Source organism: Eumetopias jubatus, unplaced genomic scaffold (assembly GCF_037043125.1).
Source record: "Eumetopias jubatus isolate StellerSeaLion01/CBP00866 unplaced genomic scaffold, mEumJub1_p1.0 scaffold_4, whole genome shotgun sequence".
In the NCBI taxonomy this organism is placed as follows: Eukaryota; Metazoa; Chordata; class Mammalia; order Carnivora; family Otariidae; genus Eumetopias; species Eumetopias jubatus.
Window position 1 is genome coordinate 23867937 of NW_028274810.1, and position 23346 is coordinate 23891282.

Sequence of the window (23346 nt, forward strand, 5' to 3'; positions counted from 1 at the left end):
TAGCTCAATCTATTGTGGTGTCATTTCACCATACATGTAAATCAAAGCATAATGCTGATTGCCTTAAACTAATACAGTGATGTACTTCAACTACTTCTCAGTAAAACTGGGGGAAAAAAAAAGAGTTCCTCCAAAAAATGTGAAGGGCTTCTATTAATAAAAGCAGTAGTTCCCCAAGATACCCTATTTTATGAGACTTTTATGAAGTTAATTAAGATTTTACTATTCATGTTCTTCTATTTTTATTAGAGATCCATATGAGCCAGAAGAATATTAAAGCAAGTCATCAGTGAGTGGAAAACAAACTGAAATATTTTATTCTTACCCATTACATTAAATCGAAGACATTGTTACATTTGAAGCGTTGCTTACAATAATAAAATTGATATAATAAAATACGATTAATCAATACATAATTTAATAACAAAAAGTGATAATCAGAAGAGTTAACATAACAATACAAGCACAGTGATATGCTTCTCTTCCAAAAACTTCCCCCAACTTTCTTTCAAAGTGTTACAACATATAAACACTTGTACTTTAGAGGTAATGCTTCCTGCTCCTTACTCTCTTTCAGTGCAGTAATTAAGACATTATTTTCTTTCCTTGACCAAAAAATTATTTTCCTTGCTTATTGTTGCAAGTCCATAGGGTGAAAAGTCCAGTAATTCAATAATCCATTCAAGTATGACGAAATTTACAGCAGAAATTGATTAAGCCAGAAGCCTTTGTGCCCTCACTAAAATAACATTCTAAAAATTATCTGATTCTAAACTAATAGTTGATTATGGTCCATATATGAACATAAGGAACCATTTTGAGTGTCTAGTTTCGTTATGTCTTTGTTTCAATCATTATCCAGTACACTGAAGGACAACCAAACAAATGCTAATTACCATTCACAATCTGTATCGTTGACAAAGGACCTGCAGCTGTCATCGGCATAGTCTGCCCCACATTTTCTAAAACACCTCTAAAGAAGCTCCGTTTCTCATTGTTAGCAGGATTTGTGATTTGTTTAGGACAGTTCTCATTTATCATAGCACAAGTAATGACTTTCAGGTGTCTTCAAGTAACATGAAGTTACATAGACAATTGAGCAAGATTTTATGCAGGCACATTTCCAAATGGATCAATGAAAGTTTTGCTGATCCAACAGTAGCAGGATTAATTATACCAGAAGAGTAATAATAACTGTGATGATCACTTATTGTCATGAATGGCCTAGACTCTGTGTTGCATCTTGGTGAAGTAGGCAGCCTTATCCTCATTTTAGGGTACTATAGAAACTAAGAAATTAAAATGACTTCACCAAGTTCCCGTAATTATGAACCTACAGAACAAAAATATCTGTTGAGTCCTCAGTCCTTGGGCTTAACCACCCACTTCACTGACACGTTCCGATGTCCTTATCTTTAATAATTGTTTAAAGTTATTCTCAGGGAACTCAAATATTTTGAAACTTCCCCCCATGTAATGGATCTACCGACTTACATTTTACCAAGCACTGTGGGGTTTTTTAATGATTTAAATATATGGTAAATAATCTAATATTCATAGATGTGGAAACAGACCAGACAGCAAATAATCTGAGTTTTTTTTTTGAGTTGGAACGCAGTGCTGGCGAGAAAATTCAGCACCCATTTAGATTAGGCATTTTCTCCTCCTAATTATGATATATTTCCTAATGCAGAGTTGTCCAATGCTTTGATATTTCCAAAGCATTTAATAAATATGAGCCTTTTGATGTCTTTGTAAAGATTCACTAACTCAATTTTACAGATGAGCAAACTGAGATTTAGAGAGGCTGATTGCCATGGCCACACAGTATGATCAGCATGTTTCAATTAACTTTTGCTAACTCAATAATTTAAAATTTTAATATAGGAGTGTTCAATTGATAACACATTAAATTTTTCTATTCTTTCCCAGCCTTAATGTCTTATAAATTTTAACTCTTTTACTTAGTCTATCAATTTCATGCCTATACCTTCAGTGAAATATAACTAGATTTAATATGTGCTCTAGTAAAATGTGTGCTTGGTTTGTGATAACTGTTTTGAAAGTGAAAACTTAAAATAATACTGGAAATGTAGAAGAATACAATCAGCTGTAATGCAATCAGAGTAAGGCATTTTTAAGATATCTCAGAGGTTCTAACTGAAGATAAATACTACTTGTCCAGATCAGAAGTTTCTGGCCTCTGAGATAAACATCCCCTTACAGCTGGAACCTCAAAGATAGACATACACATTACTACAGTGGCTGATTTTCCTCCTGTTTTCTTGAGAACACAGCTACCTCCTACATCAAGCACAGAAGATTTTTATGTGAAGATGCAGTGCACTATGATTTCCATAATAAGAGGTCAAGGTATAATCCCAAAAGTGCCTAGCTCTCTTTAGTTTGCCTTTGAGGATGCTGTATCTTTATATTTATATGAACAAATTTAAGCACTTTTCTTGTGTTAACCAGTCCTACAACTTATTCCTTAAGTATCCGGGATGTTCTCTATATCAGATTGTTTGGGAGTTAGTAAACTAGTGTATTCGCTCCTTCTCAAGATCCAGTTCAATAAAGACCTGTCAAGATATTGCCTTTTGTAGTTCAATAATTATTAGAATGAATTACCAGATGCCTTTACTTATTCTGAAAGCAATTACCTGGTCTATTAAAAAAAAAATCTCTTTCCAAATCAATTCCCATTAGATCTTCCACCAATCTATATGTTAATATTTAAAGTTCCTCATTAGTACAAAGTCATCTAACTTTTCACACTCATGAATCTCCTCAAACATCTGCAGCTCAGGTTTAGCATTATGAGCATTTTCATTGTTGTCTTTGTCATTGATTTTGTCATTGTTGTTGTCAAGGAGGACTCCATTCTTTTGGAGATGTTTCCTTAGTTTGTCTTGTATAAAGTCTTCTGAATCCTTCATACCTCACCATCTCAGCTATGCACTGAAAGTAATGTTATTTTTTCTGTTTTGGCACCGTGGAATGAGAAAAGTTCAGGAAAATGCCCTGGCTTACCTCTGAGTTACTTGAAACACATGGAAACCCAATGCTTAGCATTCTGTATCTTCATTAGTCCTTGGAAATGTTCAGCCATCTTTGCCAAAACCATTCTGTCTATTAACTAATGAGGGCCAAATCCTTGGATGTTAATGGAAAAATCTCAGTCTGCCTCTCTTGCTCGTCACAGATTTATTGTACAGAACCCAATTGGTAATAATCTTGAGGAGCTAGGTACATCTCCAGTTCCCTTCCAGCAAGCACCTTAGATTTTCTAAGTTAAAGAAGGACACATTCATTTACCTAATTATCCACAGTCAACGCTTGGCTTCCCAAGGACGATTCATTCAGTTGGTCTTTGCACTGTTATCAGCATAAACATCCACCCCAAATTTTTGTACATTTGTCTTCTGTTTGTGGATGAAAAATTTATAAACCATATAGACAAAGACAACAACTTCACATGCTGGTCTAGCACCTTATTAGTTCTTATCAGAACATTAGTATTGAAATGGGAAGATGAGAGATATTGCAATGGATAAATGACTCCCACCAAGATTTGTCTCAGTATTTATCATGGTTCATGTTTTATGGGTGAAGAAACAGAGTGAGATCAGAGTGGTTGTTAGGACATGGGCAAATAAATATAATATGAATCACTGGAAGTTGGAAAATAGAAGTTATAAACGCCATATTTTTTTATCTAGATTATCCACCTTGGTTGGAGCTGAATAGGAAGAATTTGCAGGACAGGACAATGTTTTCAGAAAGATTGACTGTTATAATATATTTTAAAGCAAAAGGAGGTGCCTAAGAATTAAATTAAGAATTTAGGCAAGGATTCCAAAGGATTAACTATGAGCAGTGCTGTTGTTAATCTAGAAACAGTGGGAAGGTAAATTAAAAATTGAGGTAGGATTCCCAAGGGCTCTTTGAAGTTGAAAAGGTGTATTTTAGAAAAGAATTAGCTTAAATAATGTATAAGAAAATAAAGTGAAAAAACATACTAAACCAGTACCTTCTTTGGGCTAGGTACTTTACATGGTCTCATTTAATTGTCAAAATAAGCCCGGAGACGGGAAATCGGAGGGAGAGATGAACCATGAGAGACGATGGACTCTGAGAAACAAACTGAGGGTTCTAGAGGGGAGCGGGGAGGGGGGATGGGTTAGCCCGGTGATGGATCAGGGTTAAGGAGGGCACGTACTGCATGGAGCACTGGGTGTTATACGAAAACAATGAATCATGGATCACCACATCAAAAACTAATGATGTATTGTATGGTGACTAACATAACATAATAAAATAAAATTTTTTAAGAAAAGCACAGAGGTAAGAAAAATTAGTTCATTTTGTCCCCCCAAAAAGCTCAGACTCAGGAAACTAAAGTAACCAGCCCAAGGGCACATAGCTCATGCTTTTTCATCCATTTCACATCATTTCTATGAATAACCAATCTGTTCAAATATTCATGGAAGTTGAACTTAATGTTGGTATCCTTATAATGTGAGTTAAGATTCAGTATTAACTTCGAATTTCAGCATTGGATCATTAATCAACCATGAATCGGTCAATAACACTATTTGACTGTCCATGTCTAATGTGGACAAATGATGGGGATGTTGTGGAAAATACTATCTTATTCCCGAGATAGATAGCTTCTGAAAAAGAAGACAGAACGTGCATAAACCTATAGGAAAATGTATATACCTATAGAAATATGGATACACCCAGAATCATTTTGTAAGTCAAAAATTAGAAGGAGGTGACTGGTGATAGATGTTGGAGTGACCTGAGTTAAGGTAGTCTAGATATGTTTATGTCTACAAGTCAAATTTTGTAACATTTAAACATGATATAGGTGTTTGCTATGTGCCAGACATAATTAAGCATCATTAATCCTCCTATCAACCTTGTAAAGTAGGTACTAATATTATCCTGATTTTACTGGTGATGAAACTGAAGTAGAAAAAAGTCAAGCATCTCGGCTAGTTTTCCAGAGCTGGTAAGTGGCGGATCTGGGATTTGAACTGAAGTAATATGAGAACTGCTGCTCTTACATTAACCTTCTACCTTCAATGTTGGTATGTCATGTTAAGTAGGCAGTCTATGTTTACCTTAGGATATAAAGATTATGATTCCCTAGTCCCTGACATACATCTTATATGTGAACATACTTCACCATTATTCTTAGAGGAATAGATTCATTAATTTATTTGACAGATATTTACTGAATACCTACAATGTGGCATACACTGCTCATGCTGGGGACAGAACAGTGAACAGGACAGACAAGGACCCTGCTTTGTCACACTCACAGTACTAGGCACTCAATACATGTTAACAATGCAGTACATGCATTTTAATTTCAAATTCAATTTGAAATTTTAAATTCAAATTTAAATTCAAAAGTAATATATGTTTTCATTGGCTTGTATTGATTGTATCGATTACCTACATCACTCTCCTTAATTCAAATACAGATACAGATAACATACAGTCTATGTTAACAATGCAGTACCTGCATTTTAATTTCAAAAGTAATATATGTTTTCATTGGCTTGTATCGATTACCTACATCACTCTCCTTAATTCAAAATTACCCTTAAAATCTACCCTTAAAAATTAAGACCATTTTTCCCAAAATTCTATTAATTAGAAAGGTTTGGAAGATTCCTATGTACAGCCAGAAGAGCAGTTTAAACACTCTTACAGTCTTAAAATGATTCTCTGAATGGGGCTTTAAATCATGTGCCTTTGTAGTAGTTACATTTTCATAATATGGTAAGCCACTCTTGTCCATTAAGGAACCGTTTCCTCCCACTGCCCCAAATTGCTTATTATACATGTTGTTCAGTGTCTTTTATCTAGTAAGTAGTTATTAAATGATGTTTAATAACATGTGGTGGATAAGGTAACCCTCATTAAAGGCAATTCACACTGCCATTGCTTCTGCCAAATACTAATCAGTTGCCAAATTTAAACGGCCTTATTAGCCTACCAATGTCGCTTTTTCCTGATGATAAAGACCCACCTCTAAAAATCAAGTACAACCCACTAAAATGAATGAATATTCCAGAAACCTGCTAAAGTAATCTACATTTTAATGAGACAGGAAGGGCTCTACCAATATTTTCATCCCCTTGTCTGTAACATAACGCTTCCTTACCTGCTCTTTAGAGTGGAGGATGTGAGCAGTGTCAGGCTCTGCTACGGTCCTCCCCCACCTCCACCCCCAAGTTTGCTGCCTAAGCTTGCACGCAGGGACCCACATGGCATCACGAAATGGGTTCTTTACATATATGCAGCTACTTACAGAGCTATGCACACGCGTGTATGCCCATGTAGGGGTGTGTTTCGTCCGCATGTGGTGTGAGCCCACGTTGGTCTCCCTCTCCTTTCCCCTGACCTGGGGGAATCCCGGCAATTCCCCAGAACTCGGGGAATAGCGAGATGAGGCAAATAGCCCTTTTCCGTTCCCTTGTGGCAGGCACCGCTGGGTGCCAGGAACCTGCAATGCCTCCTCTCACAAGCAGCTTAAGGGAGACTGACTGAAGATGAGCAAGTGGAGAATACATGAAGGAGGAAGGGGCCATGGTACAAAAGATGATTGCTTCTGGAGCTACTGAACTATGATTGTGTTTCTACATGCAAAGCCCTAGGAAGCTAGAGGGGAGGCAGAGAAACTCCGAATCTAAAATGCTCTGAGATTATTTTTCTAACAGTGCCTGGAAACCACCGCTTGGCGTGTGTCCTGCGCGGGGTTAAGGAATCCAAGGGAGCGCCGGGTGAAACTCGCAGCGCGGCATCCGGCACTTTGAGCTTCGGTGGGGTTTGCGCTCCGAAGACGCGGCCACGCATCATTTTCCCAGGCGTTGTGCGGGTTTCTTAAACAGCCCAGTTGCTGCCTCAGAAAGGAGTTTCTAGAAGCTCCTTCTCTGCTGCCTCCCCTCCCCCTCCCCTTTTTCGGTTTTTACCCCCGCGAGGAGCTTCTCGAGCTCCACTGCGTCCGCCCTCCGAGGGGCACAGGTGCCGCTGTCCCGGCTTCTGCCGCCTGGTCCGCCGACGCCGCCTCCTCCGGGCGGGCCCGGGGGACTTCACCAGGCGCTGCTGCAACGTGAACGGTCTCTTGCTGGGCGCTGCGGCCGCTGCCGGTCGCCCGGGACTCCCCGCCCTCCCGCGCGACCCCGCGCCCGGGCGGGCGGCGCTTGCGGCGGGCGGGGGGCGGGGAGGGGAGCGGGGGCTCGTCTGGGGGTAGCCGCCTCCTCTGCAGCCTGCTGGCGCCTCGAAACCCGAACCTGCCTCCGCCTCTTCCTCCAGCGACTCCATCCCTCCTCCCGCGCCTCGTCGTCCCGCCGCCCCCGCCGCCGCCGCGCCCCCGGTGGCTGCCTCGGCGGACCCGGGAGGGGGCCCGCCGCGTCCGCCGCCCGCTTGGCTCGGCCCGGCCCGGGAGGCGTGCATGCCCCTGCTGCCCGCCGCGCTCACCAGCAGCATGCTCTATTTCCAGATGGTGATCATGGCAGGGACGGTGATGCTGGCGTACTACTTCGAGTACACCGACACGTTCACCGTGAACGTGCAGGGCTTCTTCTGCCACGACAGCGCCTACCGCAAGCCCTACCCGGGCCCGGAGGACAGCAGCGCCGTGCCCCCCGTGCTCCTCTACTCGCTGGCCGCCGGGGTTCCCGTGCTTGTGGTAAGCCCGGGGGTGCCCGCCCTCGCGTCGACTCCCTTCGGTCCCCCCTCACGTTCAGGGTGGAGGCCCCGCTGAGGGTCGGGGCGCGGCGGCTTTGCCTTCTAAGTTCCTCCAAGTTGTGGGCAGCCCCTTCCCCAGAGGACATTCTTCTAGGGCGCGTCAGGGCTGGGTGCGAAGGAAGCCCGCATCTCTCCCCCACATGCCGCCCCCGCAACCCCCCCTGCTGTGGTGCAGGGTTAGGGTGACTGGGAGGAGGAGGATGGGAGGGATGGGGGCTTTGGGAAGTGATGGATGGGGGTCGGGGCCGGGGAGGAGGTGAGCCCTCGGATGAATTTTTACTTCATCCACTCAGTGGCCTTGCTCCGCCGGGCGCCGGCTCTCTGCGACTGGAAGCTGAGGAGCAGCGGGCCAGCGAGGAGGAGAAGGCATCAGTCCCAGGGGTGTGGAAGGGACTCCTGCTTCCCGAGTCCTGGCGCGCATTCCCGTTTTACCACCCCCTTCCCTTTCAGATGAAAGTGCCAGGGGGACTAAGCTGACCAGGGAACAAATATCTTAAAAAAAAAAAAAAAAAAAATTGAAAACTGCTAAATGAAGAGGCTCCGACAGCAGTGCTCGCTGAAAAGCAGGATCTGTGTCCAAATGACAAGATACATTTAAAGGCTGCTCCACTCTCTGGGCAGCTGAAGTCCTTTTCTCTGATAGCTTCGCTTAGAATGCCTTGTGGATTTATGGACTCTGTGTGTGTGCGTGTGTGTATACAGGCGCACGCACACACGTACACACAGATCTACATATGTAATTATTAAGATGGTGATCACATAATAATTTACATATGTGAATATGGTATAAAGTTATTGGTAGGAAAATTGGTGGTGTTTCTTCAGAAAACGTTATGGTTCCTCTGTTATTGTCAAAGTATTGGAGGTATCCTTCCAATGGTACGGCTTCTCTCTTTCAACTCTCAACAGATAACAAATAGGAAATTAGGAAATGAAGAGGAAAGGGAAAAGGAAGTCTTATTTCAGTGGTTGAATGTGTAAATTTCACAAATGAATGTTGAGAACATCAGTGGTATCTACTGGGTTTGGATATTCATGTTTATTTTGATTTTAGGGGAAATGATTTCATATTTTTCCAAATAATGAGAGGTTCCTAACACACATAATGGAATTCTACCAAGGAACTTCTTGGTAACTTCAAAGTAACTTCGTTTATCACAGGTACCATGATAGTTGACTTTGAGTTCAGCTCCAGCATACTGGTTTGAAAAGTGTCAGACCTTGCACCAGAAAATGTTTTGTTTTGTTTTTTAATATTGCAATGTGCTAAAAATCCACCTTCGTGTTTGTGTTCTCTCTCTTCCATTTGAAAAGCTGATAGAGGAAAGAAAATTTAGTCATTTTGGGGAATTCTTTTTCCTTTCTGCAGACGGGTTCTCAGGCACATGTTTTCTGGGAGACTGAATAGCTCAGAGATTTTTCTGGGATTTTTTGTTTTTAAAGAAAAAAAGTCTGTCACTTTCAGGTCCCTGGTTTGGCTGCAACCATAATCAATAATGTCTGTAACTTGTCCCTTGGTAATTACCATTCTGTGTCTTATTTAAATGAGGTAGCACCTTTCAGATCCTACCCAGCCATCCGTGGTGGCAGGTGCCAGTTAGAGACGAGAACATATTGGCCCTAAGATGTTGATTATTTCCCACTTAAGGGGAAGCTAGAAGGAGAAAGGGAATCAGTCATTATTGAGTGCCTACTCTGCTGGGCACACGAGCTATGACTGCATTTATTCTCAGAGCGTTCCTCTCCAGATGACATTTAAGGACATTGAGGTTCAGATAATAAAATGGAGACACCTGAAAATAAAAATAGGTGGGTGTGATGTTTGTATGCCCATAGGACTGATGCCAAATGCCATCCTACTTCTACTACATCCAAAGAACACGTTCTGTGGGAGAAGACGAGAGATGGCTAATGCGGCAGGCATACAGAATAAAAATTGAGGGTTTTTTAAAGGGAGGATCTGACTTGCTTTCCATGTTTTGACATTCAGTTCTTTAGTTGCAAGACAAAGAATTGGGAGGGGGTCCATCTGAAGAGAAGGAAGTATTGGATCCTAAAGGCTCGCGGCGCTGCTGGCCCTTTTTTCCCCTTCTGCTTTTCCAAATAGTACGCTCTCGCAACGGGAGAGGTTGGGAATGGTAATGGCCTCTCTGCCTTTCCATTCTTCTGAAAAACACTGGCTTAGCACAGTCACTTGACATGAAAATAGTATTATTAGTAATAATAACACTAGTCGTGCCCATCATTTGTTGAATTATATACCTTATACCTGTCTACCATTTGCATTATCTATGAAAGCAGTTGTTATTATTGTCACCTAATATTTGCAAAAACTGAGGCTTACAAAGATAAAGTAACCTGCCCAAGGTCTAGGGCTAAAAATGTTATACTCAGAATTTTAACCCTACTTTGTCAAATTCCCAAGTGGAGGTCTTTTCTATTATAACATACAAATGCAGTTTACTAATAAGTTATTCTTCTAAATAAACGCCTCAGTCTCTTTCCCCATCTCTTACACTTCTTGGACTGTAGTGATAAAGGTTCTTCATATTGTATATTTTTTAACCTTCAAAAGTCATTTTTTAAGTCTTTAGATTAATTTGAAAACTAGCTCTCCTTACTACCACAAGCTGTGGTTTTGTTTCATACTTGCTAAATTCATTTATCTAGAAATCAAAAGCAATATATCTTTTCAGTTTTATCACTTTTATGTAGTGTTGATTTGGAGCCCAGGTTTGGAATCTAACAAATTTGGATTCAGATCCAAAGTACATCCTGCTGCTATGTTAACAGTTGGGAACTCTACTTGCTGTGTAACCTTGAACAACTTATTTAAGCTTGTTAAGCCTCAATTTCCTAAGTCACAGGATTTTGTATATTCAATTAGATATAATATATAAATGTCATACTTGGCCCATAGTGGATACTTTATAAGAGATAAGAGATCAGTAAATCATTGGCATTATTAATGAAATGATAATTCAGTAAATGTTTATTGAATTCCTGTGTTGCAAGCACGACATCAGACAGAGTAGAGGTTACAAAGGAGACTTCAGAAATAAACCAAATTCCTGAGGCTTTTACTGCCTAATTTGGGAAATTAGGTAAATATGCCAAGGTCGTAATATAAATCATCATAATAGAAGAAGTGTGTACACACACACACACACACACACACCACAAAGACCTCTGGTGGTTCAGAAGAGGACAAGCTCGTTTTTATTTGGAGGGGTGAGGAAAGGCTTCACGTAGAAAATGGTGGCAAGTCAAATGGTGACTTGAAGAAGAGGCTGGAATGGAGTTTGAGTCAGGACACCACAGAAGCAGCTACACGGAGAGCCACTTGGTAACAGAAAATGAAGGTTGTACTCTTGAAACAGCAAGTGGTTTGTCTTGTTTCTAAGAGTGGTGTGTGGGGAACACAGAGGGTATACGGTGAGTAGGAAGACTTGGGTCTCACGGATGAGTCCTGGAATGCCAGGCTGAAAGGTTTTCTCAATTTGTTTGGAACTGACTGGGGACATTGTCTGGTGGGTGGTGTTTTAGGACATTTTGGGGACAGTAGTATAGGGCTCTTCTATTATTAAAATACCTATATAAGAATTTTAAACTCTTTATCCTCACCTCTGTCTTGTGTTGTGAAATACTACTTTGTGTTTGCAGAAAATGCCTGTAACTTGGGCTCATTTACAAAGATGACATGTTTTATAAGCTCCTTGAAAACGTCCCGTTCAGTGTGATCTGTATAGCATTTGCCAAAGCACCACATACATAATTTATAGATATAAATTTAATTAGTGATCTTTGATTTTTCATCGATTAAAAGAACTGGTGATGACAGTGTTTTCTGTGCCCCAAATTTGGATACAGTGGCCATGAGCAGCTATTGTTCCTTAGATCATTAAGCAACACAGGTGATTTGAAGGAGACCAGAGCTAGAACATTCATCTTCATAGAGCCAGAACCAAGGCAGAGAAAACCAGCAGTGAACAGGGCAGATTCGAGTGTTAGGAAACATCTCTAATTCTTTATGTCTGCATCCTCAGGAAATTCCCTCTTGACTCTGAGACTCTGAGGGATGCAGCTGCTGCTGTTGTCCCAAGGGTGTGGAGTCACTCATTGTGGCAGGGGTAGATGATGACGCAAAGGCATCTCATGTCTAGAGCTCTGTCTTGTTAGATCAAAGTGCCTGAAGCTTTCTCATAGACCTTCTTCTGTGAACCTCATCCTGAGTGCTCGCTCCTATTTCTACTCCTGGGACACGTGCCTGTGGCATGGTGTGGAGAAGCACAGTTTTGTGTGTCAGACAACCCTGGATTCTTATCTGCATTTCTCTCACTTACTCTATGTGTGACCTTGGGCTACATTTTCTTATTCATAAACTGGAGATAAAAATGCCTACCTCTTGAGAGGCAGTGCATCTAGAGGTTAAGATCACAGACTCTAGAGTCTGGGTTTGAAAGCCCAGATCTGCCACTTTCCCACTGTGGGAACCTGAGCCAGTCTTTCTGTGCTTCAGTTTCTTCCACTGTAAAATGGAGATAATATGAGTATTGGCCTCACAGGATTATGATGAGTATGAGATGGCTTCACATATGTGTCTGAGGAGTACCCAGCTAAATATGTTAGCTACCAATAGGATGATTAATCAAGATAATCTATTTAAGGCACCTAGCAAAGTGCATTTGTCAGTGGATTCCAGAGCTGATAAAATATTAGAGGTGGGCAGAGGCCACTTAGTTCAATGCACTCGCCCACAAAATTGGGGACTGTGAATAGCAAGAATAGCAAAAATCGGAACTCTGTTATTGGCATCACGTCACCTCTGATGACTCCTCTATATTTTCAAGTAGGCCAACACTAGCTAGTATTTCGTATGCAGCGGACACTGTGTTAGATACGTTTAGTGCATTACTTCATTGAACGCTCACCATGGTGGTACTTTCTTTAAGCATAAGTGCTATCTTTAAATGCACTTATAGATGGGAAATACGATGTTTAGTGAGGTTGTGTGTCAGACTTGTATCAAATTATTTAAATTCATTAATTTTTACCTTCAGCTCATGAAGGAAATCTGGATGTGAAGAGGATGGAGTGCCAACCAGGGGTCCCACGTCACCAGTGCCACAATTGTCAAAGCCTATGCCTCTAGTTCTTCTGTTCTGCACCTTGATCCTAACCCATTAAGTAGATCTTTCCATATTTTTGGTCATAGTGATTCAGTACTAGAGGAATCAAAATTTTCTCAAATCTTTATCCTCCATTTCAGTTTTTCTGGTTTGACCAGAAGCTTCGTGTTCCAGTGTAGATAATGGTTTCAGTGTGTAGTATAGGAGATTGTTTTGTTTCCTGTTAAGCTTGAAATGTTGTGGAGAGGTGGGTGGCAGCAGAAGGGATTCAAAGATATTTCTGTTATTCTGATGGGAAGCCATGGTTCTTATCTCTGTGGCATACCCTGATACAGTGCCGCAGGCAGCCGCATTCAAGTGCAACCACCCTCCCGTTCTAGATCTGCACAAAACAGTGGGGGGGGGGTCCTCTATTTCTAAGGCATGTTTCTTAAAGTGGGACCTAGCACTAAATTTGGGGTGCAGTGAACACACTGAAATTGTGTATAAATACTCTATTTATGTACACACACACACCCGCACGCACACATTTTTCTAGTAAGAGCCTCCATAGCTTTATTGGATTGTCAGAGATACCCAAGATTCCCTAAAAGTTAGAGCCATACTATGTCCTTATGTCTCTTAGGACCTTGTTTCACTTAGATAGTCTCATTCATATTCATTCATTCATTTTTTCCCTCCCCCCCTACATTCCATTTTGTCGTTCTTTTTCCAAAGATCCCCTCCACTTTGCATACTGGTAAGGAGATGGTGATGCTGAGGGGAAAGCAGGGGCTGGTCTGAAAAGCAGCTAGTGTTCCTCTGCTTCTCCTTCTCTCTCTTCCCTTCTTCCTCTGCCTCTCCTCCTCCCCATCCCTTTCTCTCCTTTTATCTTCCTGTCTTCTTTGTCCGCTCCAACCCTTATCACTCGTTTATCCCTGTGCTTTTCTGAGCCAGTTACATTATCTGAAAAATGTGGACTGACTTCTTTCTACTTTTCTGAGTTGTTGTGAGAATCAAATAGGTGAGAATATACTTTGGAGACAATATGAAGAAAACATAATGCGAGCAGATTACGTGGGTTATATACTCAGCTGGTCATTGGAGATGGTTATGACCACTCACAGTATGACTACCTCCTATTCATTTGTAGAGTTTGAAACAAAATAGTGTTTCCAAGGAGCAATATTGATACTGTCTGTTAAGTATGCACTGTATCTTATTAATTTTTAAATTTGCATTGTTCCAAAAAGACATTATTTGTAAGAGTTTCAAGTGATGATAATGTACCTACTATATACTAGGTACAATGCTATTGCCTGAATTTGTATAATGAGTAAGGTATATGCACTGCCCTTCAAGAGTTCGGACATTATGCATGAAGTTATAGCTGCAAACCTTCGTTTTCTTGTCTGTAAGATTGAGGCAGTGGTACTGAACATGATACCTTATAAGAATTAAATATAAACATGCGTTAAGTACGCAATAACTGATAGCTGCTCTTTTAGCATAAATGCCAATAATATTTATTGATAGTGCACAGTGAAATGACATCAGGTGTACTTAGTCATTTCTGTGGAACGAATGAGGCAAACTATTTACTTTTCACTTTAACCCTTTCATGTAGTATATGCAGTAACACATCTAGGGAGCTTTAGCACTTCACTCCAGCTGGTAAATGACACATCTAGGATCTGAATCTATTACTTCAAGTCCCGTGCTCTGTTGGCTGCATGTAGTTTCCCACTAATTTGATTCCCAACATAAAATGGCGGCATCCCTAGAAGACAGAGGTGAATTAAAGCATATTAATTATGTTTCAGTGTGCTGTTTACAGTATCCGTATGGTTGTTAATGTATAGGCTCAGTTACAACCAGACATGACAAGGGGATGTTCAAAGACATGTCCAAAGACAAAACTTCATTGGTTTTTAGAACAAGTGGAATGGCCAATAGAACAGCTCAACATTTCCATTCATCAAGCTGAGAGACAAGTTCTGATCTCAGAGATCTTAACCCATAGTTAGGAGGATCCTTTTAACAGACTTTGGAAAATCATAAAGGATATCATTTAGATGGAAGACATTTTAAAATATGTGAAATGGAGTTCTATATTCAGTACTATTTAAACTATTTCTGAGAATGCCACTTTTCACTCAGCAGGCTGGTTATTTTTTTAGTCTTATTATGACAGGTGTAGTTTGAAAATCACTGTCAGTAAAACCACCACTTTTTGTTATTTTTGTTGTTGTTGTTGTGAAAAACAGAATCTGAAAGATTTTTTTTCCAGACCGGGTGCATTTAGAACTCTAAAGGCAGTATTTTGGTGGACATTTCTCAGTGAGTGAATGTGTATATGTGTGTATGTGTGTTTAGTATACATAGATATTTGTATATACAAATATTCTAACCTCTATAATGCTCCCCCGTTATCCATCCCCCCCCAAAAAAACCAATTTTCTGGAACATTCTGCTGTATCTGTCAGACTTAGCACTAACTCGTCTGAGGAAATCTCTTGGACTTCCAAGTTTTTCTCTTCTAGGACTCAGCCTCTTTAACAAATTGTGGTATTAAAATAACCTTATATTGTGCTTTGTGTTGTATTTATTTTTATTCCTATTTCCATCACTAGACTTGAGCATCCCAAAGTCAGGGTATTGTAATCTGACTAAAGCTGATTTCATCATACCTAACTCTTCAGTTATTTTCAGTAGATAAGTTATCCAGGCACGAACTAAGTTTGTGATGATGAGGTTGTAATGACCAAATTCTGATGAGCATGCAGTTACTTAATAACCATTCATTAAAACAGGCAAAAAAGTCCATATGCCCTGTTCTGTAAGCTCAGTGAACTGGCAGCTCTTTGTCTTTTGAGGTGTTTAAGTGTATGAAAGGTTCATCACAGACAAGGGGGGATTCTGTGCCCTTGCACTGACATGCTTCATGCAGAATTCCTCCTAAACCAATGGCTGGACCTGGGATCCACTGAGAACAAGCCATTGGGGTATAGGTTACCGACCTCACTGGAGTCTTACGGTTTATTCATTCAAGGATGGAAAGTATCTCCAAATTATTTTAGTCAATCCACATAGCTTGAAGATATTTAATTTCACCGTAAAGATTCTATTTTTAGCATTCATCATGCTAATTAAAAGTCATTACTTTCATCAATAAAAATTACTTTTATATCCATAATGCAAATAAATCAGTTATTAATTAACATACAGATAGCAAAAAGACTTGTAGCAGCCTCTTTGGATTGGGCATTTCCTGATAAAATGCCAGTGACTTCCCAGGACTTCCTTCCTCCCTGCCTTCCTCATTCCTTCTTTTCCTGAACAAATATTCATTGAGCACCTCCCACCCTTGAAAATAAGGCTCCAAGAGCTTACTTGATTTGCTGTAAATCCCCAAACCAGGATTAAACCCATCTTTCCCTTCTTCAGATCTTTCAGAGCAGCATCGTGAAATCAAAGACTTATGAAATCATAGGTCAGTTAAATACAAATGTAGTCCTGACATACCTACGTATTACCAAAATAATTTGTGGCATTTCCTGTGTACGGGAAGCAAGATTTGTGTTGATACAACCAGAACCTCTATTCTGAGTAAATTGTGTATTGTATTTCTCGTGTGATGATCCCTATTTTTTTAAAGAGTGCTTTCAGTAGCGCCAGCAAAAACTGTACTTTTTTATCAAGATTTTTTTATTGAGGTTTCAGATTTAGCTTTTTCTCACACTGAGGTGCACAGAAGCACTTTTCACACTGAGAAGCATCTTATATTTCCAGAGACCTCATCAAAGTAGAATGCCAAGATTTCACAGACACCAAAATTGAGCAGTCTTGGATAGAGATAGTGCACCTGGAACCTCATCTTGTAATTTAAAATGAATTCCTGACATTTCCAATTAAAAAACAAAATAATATCGTTGGATTGGTAATAATGACCTCTTCCTTCACACGTGCCTTTGAAGTGTTGGGTTCGCTCAATTACTAAACTAAATGAAGCGACTTAGTCAAAACTATGTGACAACCCTTTTGGTCTTTCACAGAGAGACCTTTGTTTCTTCTTCTCTCTGGCTCCTAATCACATGATTACTTGGGGCCCCCTTTTTATTTCTCCTGGGGCTAAGTCTAGAATACAGATATAGGAATCCAGTAGACACTTTATTCAAGCCACACTATTACGCTTTTTCTGCCATTCAATTTTTGGAAAAGATTTGTGAATCCAATGTTAGAAGATTCTTCTTTGTAGCTGGGATTTGTTAGTCATGAAAGCAGCCTTAGAAATCATTTAGTTTCATCTCTTGATCTTCAAATGAATGGCCAGAGAGATTGAGTGACTTGCCCAAGGCCATGTAACTAATGAGGAATGACACAAACAGCTGTCATATGTGGGCACTGAGTATATATCTGGCATTGCGGTAAATATTTACTCATATTAACCAATTGAATCCTCCTGTCATTGGAGACACAATTGTTATCTGAATTTACAGATGAGAACACTGAGGCACAAAAGGATTAAGCAAGTAGCCCATAACCCCACAGCAAGAAAGTTGACATACCTCAGCAGAATGGCAGTTACATGCTTTTAACACAGGGATGGTCCTTGTCCCCTTACCAAATTTTATGCCATACTCCTGCTGGGGCTAAGACCACCTGCGAGGAATTGCTCCCCATAGCACTATTAGCTGGGAGAGAGAGATGAAGAGTATGTGATTATTATGGTAGCTTTTTCTTTGTGGCTTTTATACTGTTGACCGAAAAGATTTCACTGAATATTACATTCACAATTGGCACTGTCTGTGATAGTGAAGAGGTAGTGGCAGATAAGGAAAAAGAATATTTAATTCTCAAATTGTTTGGTTCTATGATGTCTTTTATGCTTCTAACATCAAATCTTTTCAGACAAAAAGTAAAACTACATTTGAAACTTGCCACAAGTGGATGTAACTAAAACCTACCCATTTTTGATGCACAGATTCCAAATTCTTATACTGTGATTTTAACATAACACAATATAATATAACACTATATATAATTAACATATAGCATATCTACTACACCCAAGGCAGAGTCATTATGTTAAGTTTGGCAACTAGTTAGAGGCATGGAAGAAATAGTAGTGTGTGTGTGTGTGTGTGTGTGTGTGTGTGTGTGTGTGTCAAGGAAAAGCATAGACATTTATATATTTGTATATTTTGAAGTCGTTTGTTTTTTTGAAGGGACTTAGGGATATTAGTAAAATGATTGTAGAAATTTTTGGTCCGATCCTGTAGTGCCATTTTCTGTGAAACAGCAGTGACTTGAGAAATCAGTTTTCTGCTATGCTGTGCTTTATGTTATTTTCTCTACTCTTCATTTCCATCTGCTTAAATATTTTCCAGTCTTTAAGCAACTCCAATCCCACCTCTTTCATAACTCCTCCTTTGATGCTTCTAGTCAACAGTGATCTACCTTGCCTTTAAAATCCTTTTTGAATAATAGTCTGTCCTCTTACATACTTTCCATAAAAGTGTAGTTGCGGGTGTGGGATGGGGAGCTGGAGAGACAGCGAGACCAATAAAAGGAACAGTAGCAATAATGTATTATTGTATGGAAATAGTGAATGCTATTGGTGGGATTAGTAATAGATTGTATATATGCAGGTTTCATGATGATTTGAAATTAAGAGGAGAGAGAGATTGGAGAAGGAAGGGAGAAAGGAAGGGAGGGAGGGAAGGAGAAAGGGAGGAAGGGAGGGAGGGCAGGAGGGAGGAAGGAAGGAAGGATAGATGGGAGGGAGAGAGGGAAGAGAATGACTCACTGGCCTGACAGGTAGTGAGCTTTCCTCCTTACTCTGCTGCTTACTGCCTTTGAGACCTTGAGAAGATCAAGTAGCTTTCCAGCCTCTGTGTCATTATATATCTGGTTTGGAAGGGTTTGAACACTACCTGGGGCAGGAGACTGACTGACTCATGGCTCCTCAGATAGCCTTTTGTGTGTGTGAAACAAGTGTCACTATTAGGACCCTTTACCTTACAATGAAATAAAGTCTGTCTCTCTGAGTTGTCTGCTCCCAGGCCTCTCACCATTTGAAGCCACATAGAACACCCTGGATGGTCTCCCAATATATGGTGTTATTCTTCGGTTCTTTGACTCCTTTGTTTTTTGTTTTTTGTTTTTTTTTTTTTTGAGACTTAAAATTTTCATATTCACATGGCATGGATTTGAGTCCATTTTGCCATTCTGGCCCTCACGTCTGACCTCACTTGAGATGTGCTGTTTTTATAGCGTGGCACCAGCCCTGAATGATGTGTTCCCACTGTACTTTCACCCCTGGCAAATACGTCAGAGGTTCTGCATACTGTTTTCTTTAAGCATTAGCCTTGGGGTCACTACAAATTCTCCTTGTGGTTATCCCATCTGTGAAGGGAGTAGACTAAACTTTTCTTCGAGTAGGCAAAAACACTGCACAATGATGTGCACTGTCTCCCTCCCATGACCACAGTAGACATCGCTAAGAGATTGTGGCATTTTCTTTCCAACTGAGACTTATCTGGGTTTTCTCTCTCTCTCTTTTTTTTAATATTATGCAGCCCTCAGAAAAATGATCTGGGTTTTTAATCATTGTGGCAGAACTCCAGGCAACATCTTCTAATTGGATTTGCGGTCTTGCAATCAGATGACTGTTAAAATGCTTCCTGTTGTATGTCACATATACAATGTAGTATACTACATATTTATGTATTGTAGTTAATTACATATAAATATTTTGGCCGTCAGGAGATTATAAATTCAGCAAATTTGTCTTGTATGTTATAAAATCAGTGAATATGTCTTGTATATTTTTGCCTCTTGCTCACCACATAGTGCCTGATATAATGCCTTTCAAATGGTAGGTATAAGTAATTATTAATGTATTTTAAGAAAACACAATTGGAGAAGCAGGAATTAAAATTATTTGGGGTACCCATTCCTAGATATTTATGTTATAAAGTCCAAAGTATTTTTCCAAATCCCAAATCTTAATGTTTTAGTTTAGTTACCACTCGTCCCTAATTTCAGATATTATCCCCATGTACATTCATTTTTTAAAAATGTAATCAAAGTTATCTAAAATATAGTTCAAAATATTCACTTCAAATGGAGAATATTTCAAACACCTATCATTTTGTTTTAAAAATCTTTAACATCATCATACTTTTGCTTCTATAACCACTATTTTCCCCATGTCTTTAATTGTCCATAGCACAAACTTTTATAACTTTAAATTGTCGCTCTGTAAGCATTTCTGTAGCATATGCTCTTTCTTCATCAGGTTCTTCATATTCTATATTTCAATACTTCCCCCCCTATTTTTTAGAATGAATTAGTGGATTTAAAGAGGACATCATCTTCCATTCTGTTTTGTAAATTAAATAGCTAATACATTCTACATCGGAAATTCATCTACTTGGTAAATCAGAAAACTTTTTTTGATCTTCTGTTGTAGGATTCAGCTAGCTGGCAGAATTTTTCTTTTTTTTTTTTAAGATTTTACTTATTTATTTGCGAGAGAGAGAGAGCACGAGTGGGGAGAGGAACAGAGGGAGAGGGACAAGCAGACTCCGCCCTGAGCATGGAGCCCAACACAGGGCTCTATGCGGGCGGGACTCAATCTCAGGACCCTGAGATCCTGACTGAGCCAAGATCAAGACTTGGACACCCAACCAACTGAGCCACCCAGGTGCCCTGCTGGCAGAGTTTCTAAATGAAATAAGTCATGATTTTATAGTCACTCAGATCTCTGAATTACACTCTGTACGTTTTCATTAGTAATCCTGAATTAAGAGTTGAAACATTTGACTCAATACATGGAACTGTTTTTGAGAAGAGTTTGTTTCCTTAGAGAGTGATAAAAATTATTGGTACTTTAGAAAATGACATTAATGAGTAAAGAAAGATTTAATGCTGCTTGGGCAGGCAAATCACTTACAACTTCAATTAACTTTAAAAAGAACCAGGAAAATGAAATTAGGATTTTATTGTTTATGGATACTTTCCCCTGAAATTCAGGATTTCCCAGTTAGAGTGAAAAATCAGCCAAGTGCAAATTAGCTCCTCACCTTATCCAATGGGTGCAAGTGAAATAACCTGCTAGCAATCACACTGAAGTACAATGATCTGGTATTCAGTAATTCATTCCTTCATTTATCCATTAAAAAACAGTTAATTCTCCCTGGACAAAGCTTTGCATGTGTAATAGGCTCTACATATTCAAAGATGGAAGAAAGGATCCCTGTCCTCAAGGAAGTCGAAGTTCAGTGTCAGTGAAAAGTTAAAATGTACTAATTCCGAAAACAGGCCTGGGAGAGGAAGATAGAAGGAATGATGAGAGAGATTTCTGAAAGGAAGTGACCTTAGCTAGTCAGGGCTGTGAGGGGAGGGCAAGAGCATACATATGCAAAATCATTTAGGCTGGAGAAACCTTCCCAGGTTGAAGGCACTCCAAGAATGTCCGTAATGGAAAGGTATATAGCACAGAAGTAATTAGGTTCAGAACATAAGGACGCATGGTAGAAAATACATTACAGTAATATATTAAAATAATATGCAGGGATTCCCAGCATGAAGAGGTAAACCTTTGATATGCATTCCAATCTCCTAGCCTCATTATGTCTGTCTGCAAAATGGGACATCTAAATCTGCCTGTCTTACAAGTAATCCTGTTTATGTGACTGATTTTAATTTAGTAAACTTTCTAAGAAAAACATTAGAATATTGTTTTAGAGTTTTAAGGAAACTAGGGAAATAGTCATCACATCGATCTTGGCTGCCGATTGTTTATGTTTTCTTACTTTAAAATAAAAATACTGCTGTGAGACAAACTTTTAATTAGATAGTTACTAAGAAGATAACCCCTCTGACACACAAATTACATGATTTTCAATCACTGTTTGCAACATAGACAATGCTAAAAGATCAATATTAGTACAGTATGAAAGCTTATGTTGATATACACAATTAAAATTTAAATTGGCAAGGATATTTTTGTTACCATTGCTATGTTTTGCTTCTATAATTAAGACATCTTGACTTGTATTTTCTAAGTTACGTAACAGGTGTGCTCACCTGTGTAGTAAATATCTTTAATCTCCTCATTTTAAATTGGAACTTCAAGGGAAATATATACATCTCTATGTAGCTCTAGAAATGTGAGGGCATGATATTCCAGTTCTTTTAGAAAGCATGGATTGAAATTTATGTGAAACCGAACAGTACTATTCTTGGTAGGTGAAATTCATATTTTCCAGTTTATGGTATTAAGGATTAAATGTTCTTGATTTTCTTGCAAGATGCTCTATCCTTCTAAATTTAGTCATCTAATTAAGATTTCCATTCATGGGAAGTGACTTTAAAAAGCACATAAGACAGGCTTTTATACAAACAAGCTTTGATTAGATTAATTGGATTTGCATAAATTTTATGATGTGAATATGCTAGTGTCTTGGCTTCATTTTCTTAGAAGGGAGAACTTAAAGGAATCAGAAAGAGGAAACACATGAAAGGTTGCAAAGGAAGCATGCAAAAGCAGTCAGGTTAACGGCATGGCAAGAACAAACAATAAGGAGCTGAAGCAGTCCAAGCTTTAGCAATATATAAACGGCCAAGCCCGGAAAAGCTGAGCATAGGAAAAAAGAGATGGGAGATTCAGACAGACCACAAGATTGGAGTGTTTTTTTTCCCCCAGAAGATGAGGAGCCTTTGCACCTGACATGGATTTGATGACAGGAACTAGGGGGCTGGTGGTACCTTTTGGACTGAGAAGGCCAAGGTGAGGATGGCAGCTTGGATGGGCAGGCAGGCTTCTGGCAAGTAGCTCTCCTAGAGGGTCAGCTGGTCATCAGAGGCCAGTGCTGCCCCAGGGTTCCCGCAGAGATGGTAGCCTGGAACTGGGACACTGAGAAGTAGGGGGGAGCAGGGCCATATTTAAGAAGCAAAGATGCAGTGCGGTTTCATGAAAGTACACGTGAGTAAGACAGGGCGGGCTGGTCAGAACAGGCAAATCCGGGGGTTGGGGGGAGGCCGAGGGACAGAACAGGGTGCTAAGATGGGGCCCCCCACACACAGTCCACAATCCTGGGGTTTAGCAGCCCACATCAGGATCCCCAGCAGCCAAGACCAGGAACACTTCCCAGCAAACCGCCATCAGAGCTCAGAAACCGATTCTGAGCAGAGTCTAAACAACAGATACAGGGTAACGGAATTAAGAAAGCATTGGTGTGGAACCAAACTTTAGACCTTACAGCTGCTAGTGCAGAAGTGATCTGCAGAACATTCATTCTGATATTCATGCATTCGTTAATAGTAATGTGACATCAACAATAGCAACAACATGACCCCTTACATTTGTGTAAACTCTGTCGTTCACAGAATGGCTCACGATAATCATGCAACATGGATATTATAATCATGTTGAGATGATAAAACCCAGGCTCAGGAA

The 23346-nt window shown here is 39.9% G+C and overlaps 1 protein-coding gene across 1 annotated transcript in view; it reads left to right on the forward strand.

The window, feature by feature from the left end:
* Positions 1-7474: 7474 nt before the first annotated feature.
* PLPPR5 (phospholipid phosphatase related 5) overlaps positions 7475-23346 on the forward strand; it is a 106123-nt gene continuing 90251 nt past the window's right edge. The window contains exon 1 of the mRNA XM_088022937.1: positions 7475-7711. Within this exon, the coding sequence (XP_087879063.1) occupies positions 7475-7711 (237 nt within the window). The remainder of the gene's footprint in view (positions 7712-23346) is intronic.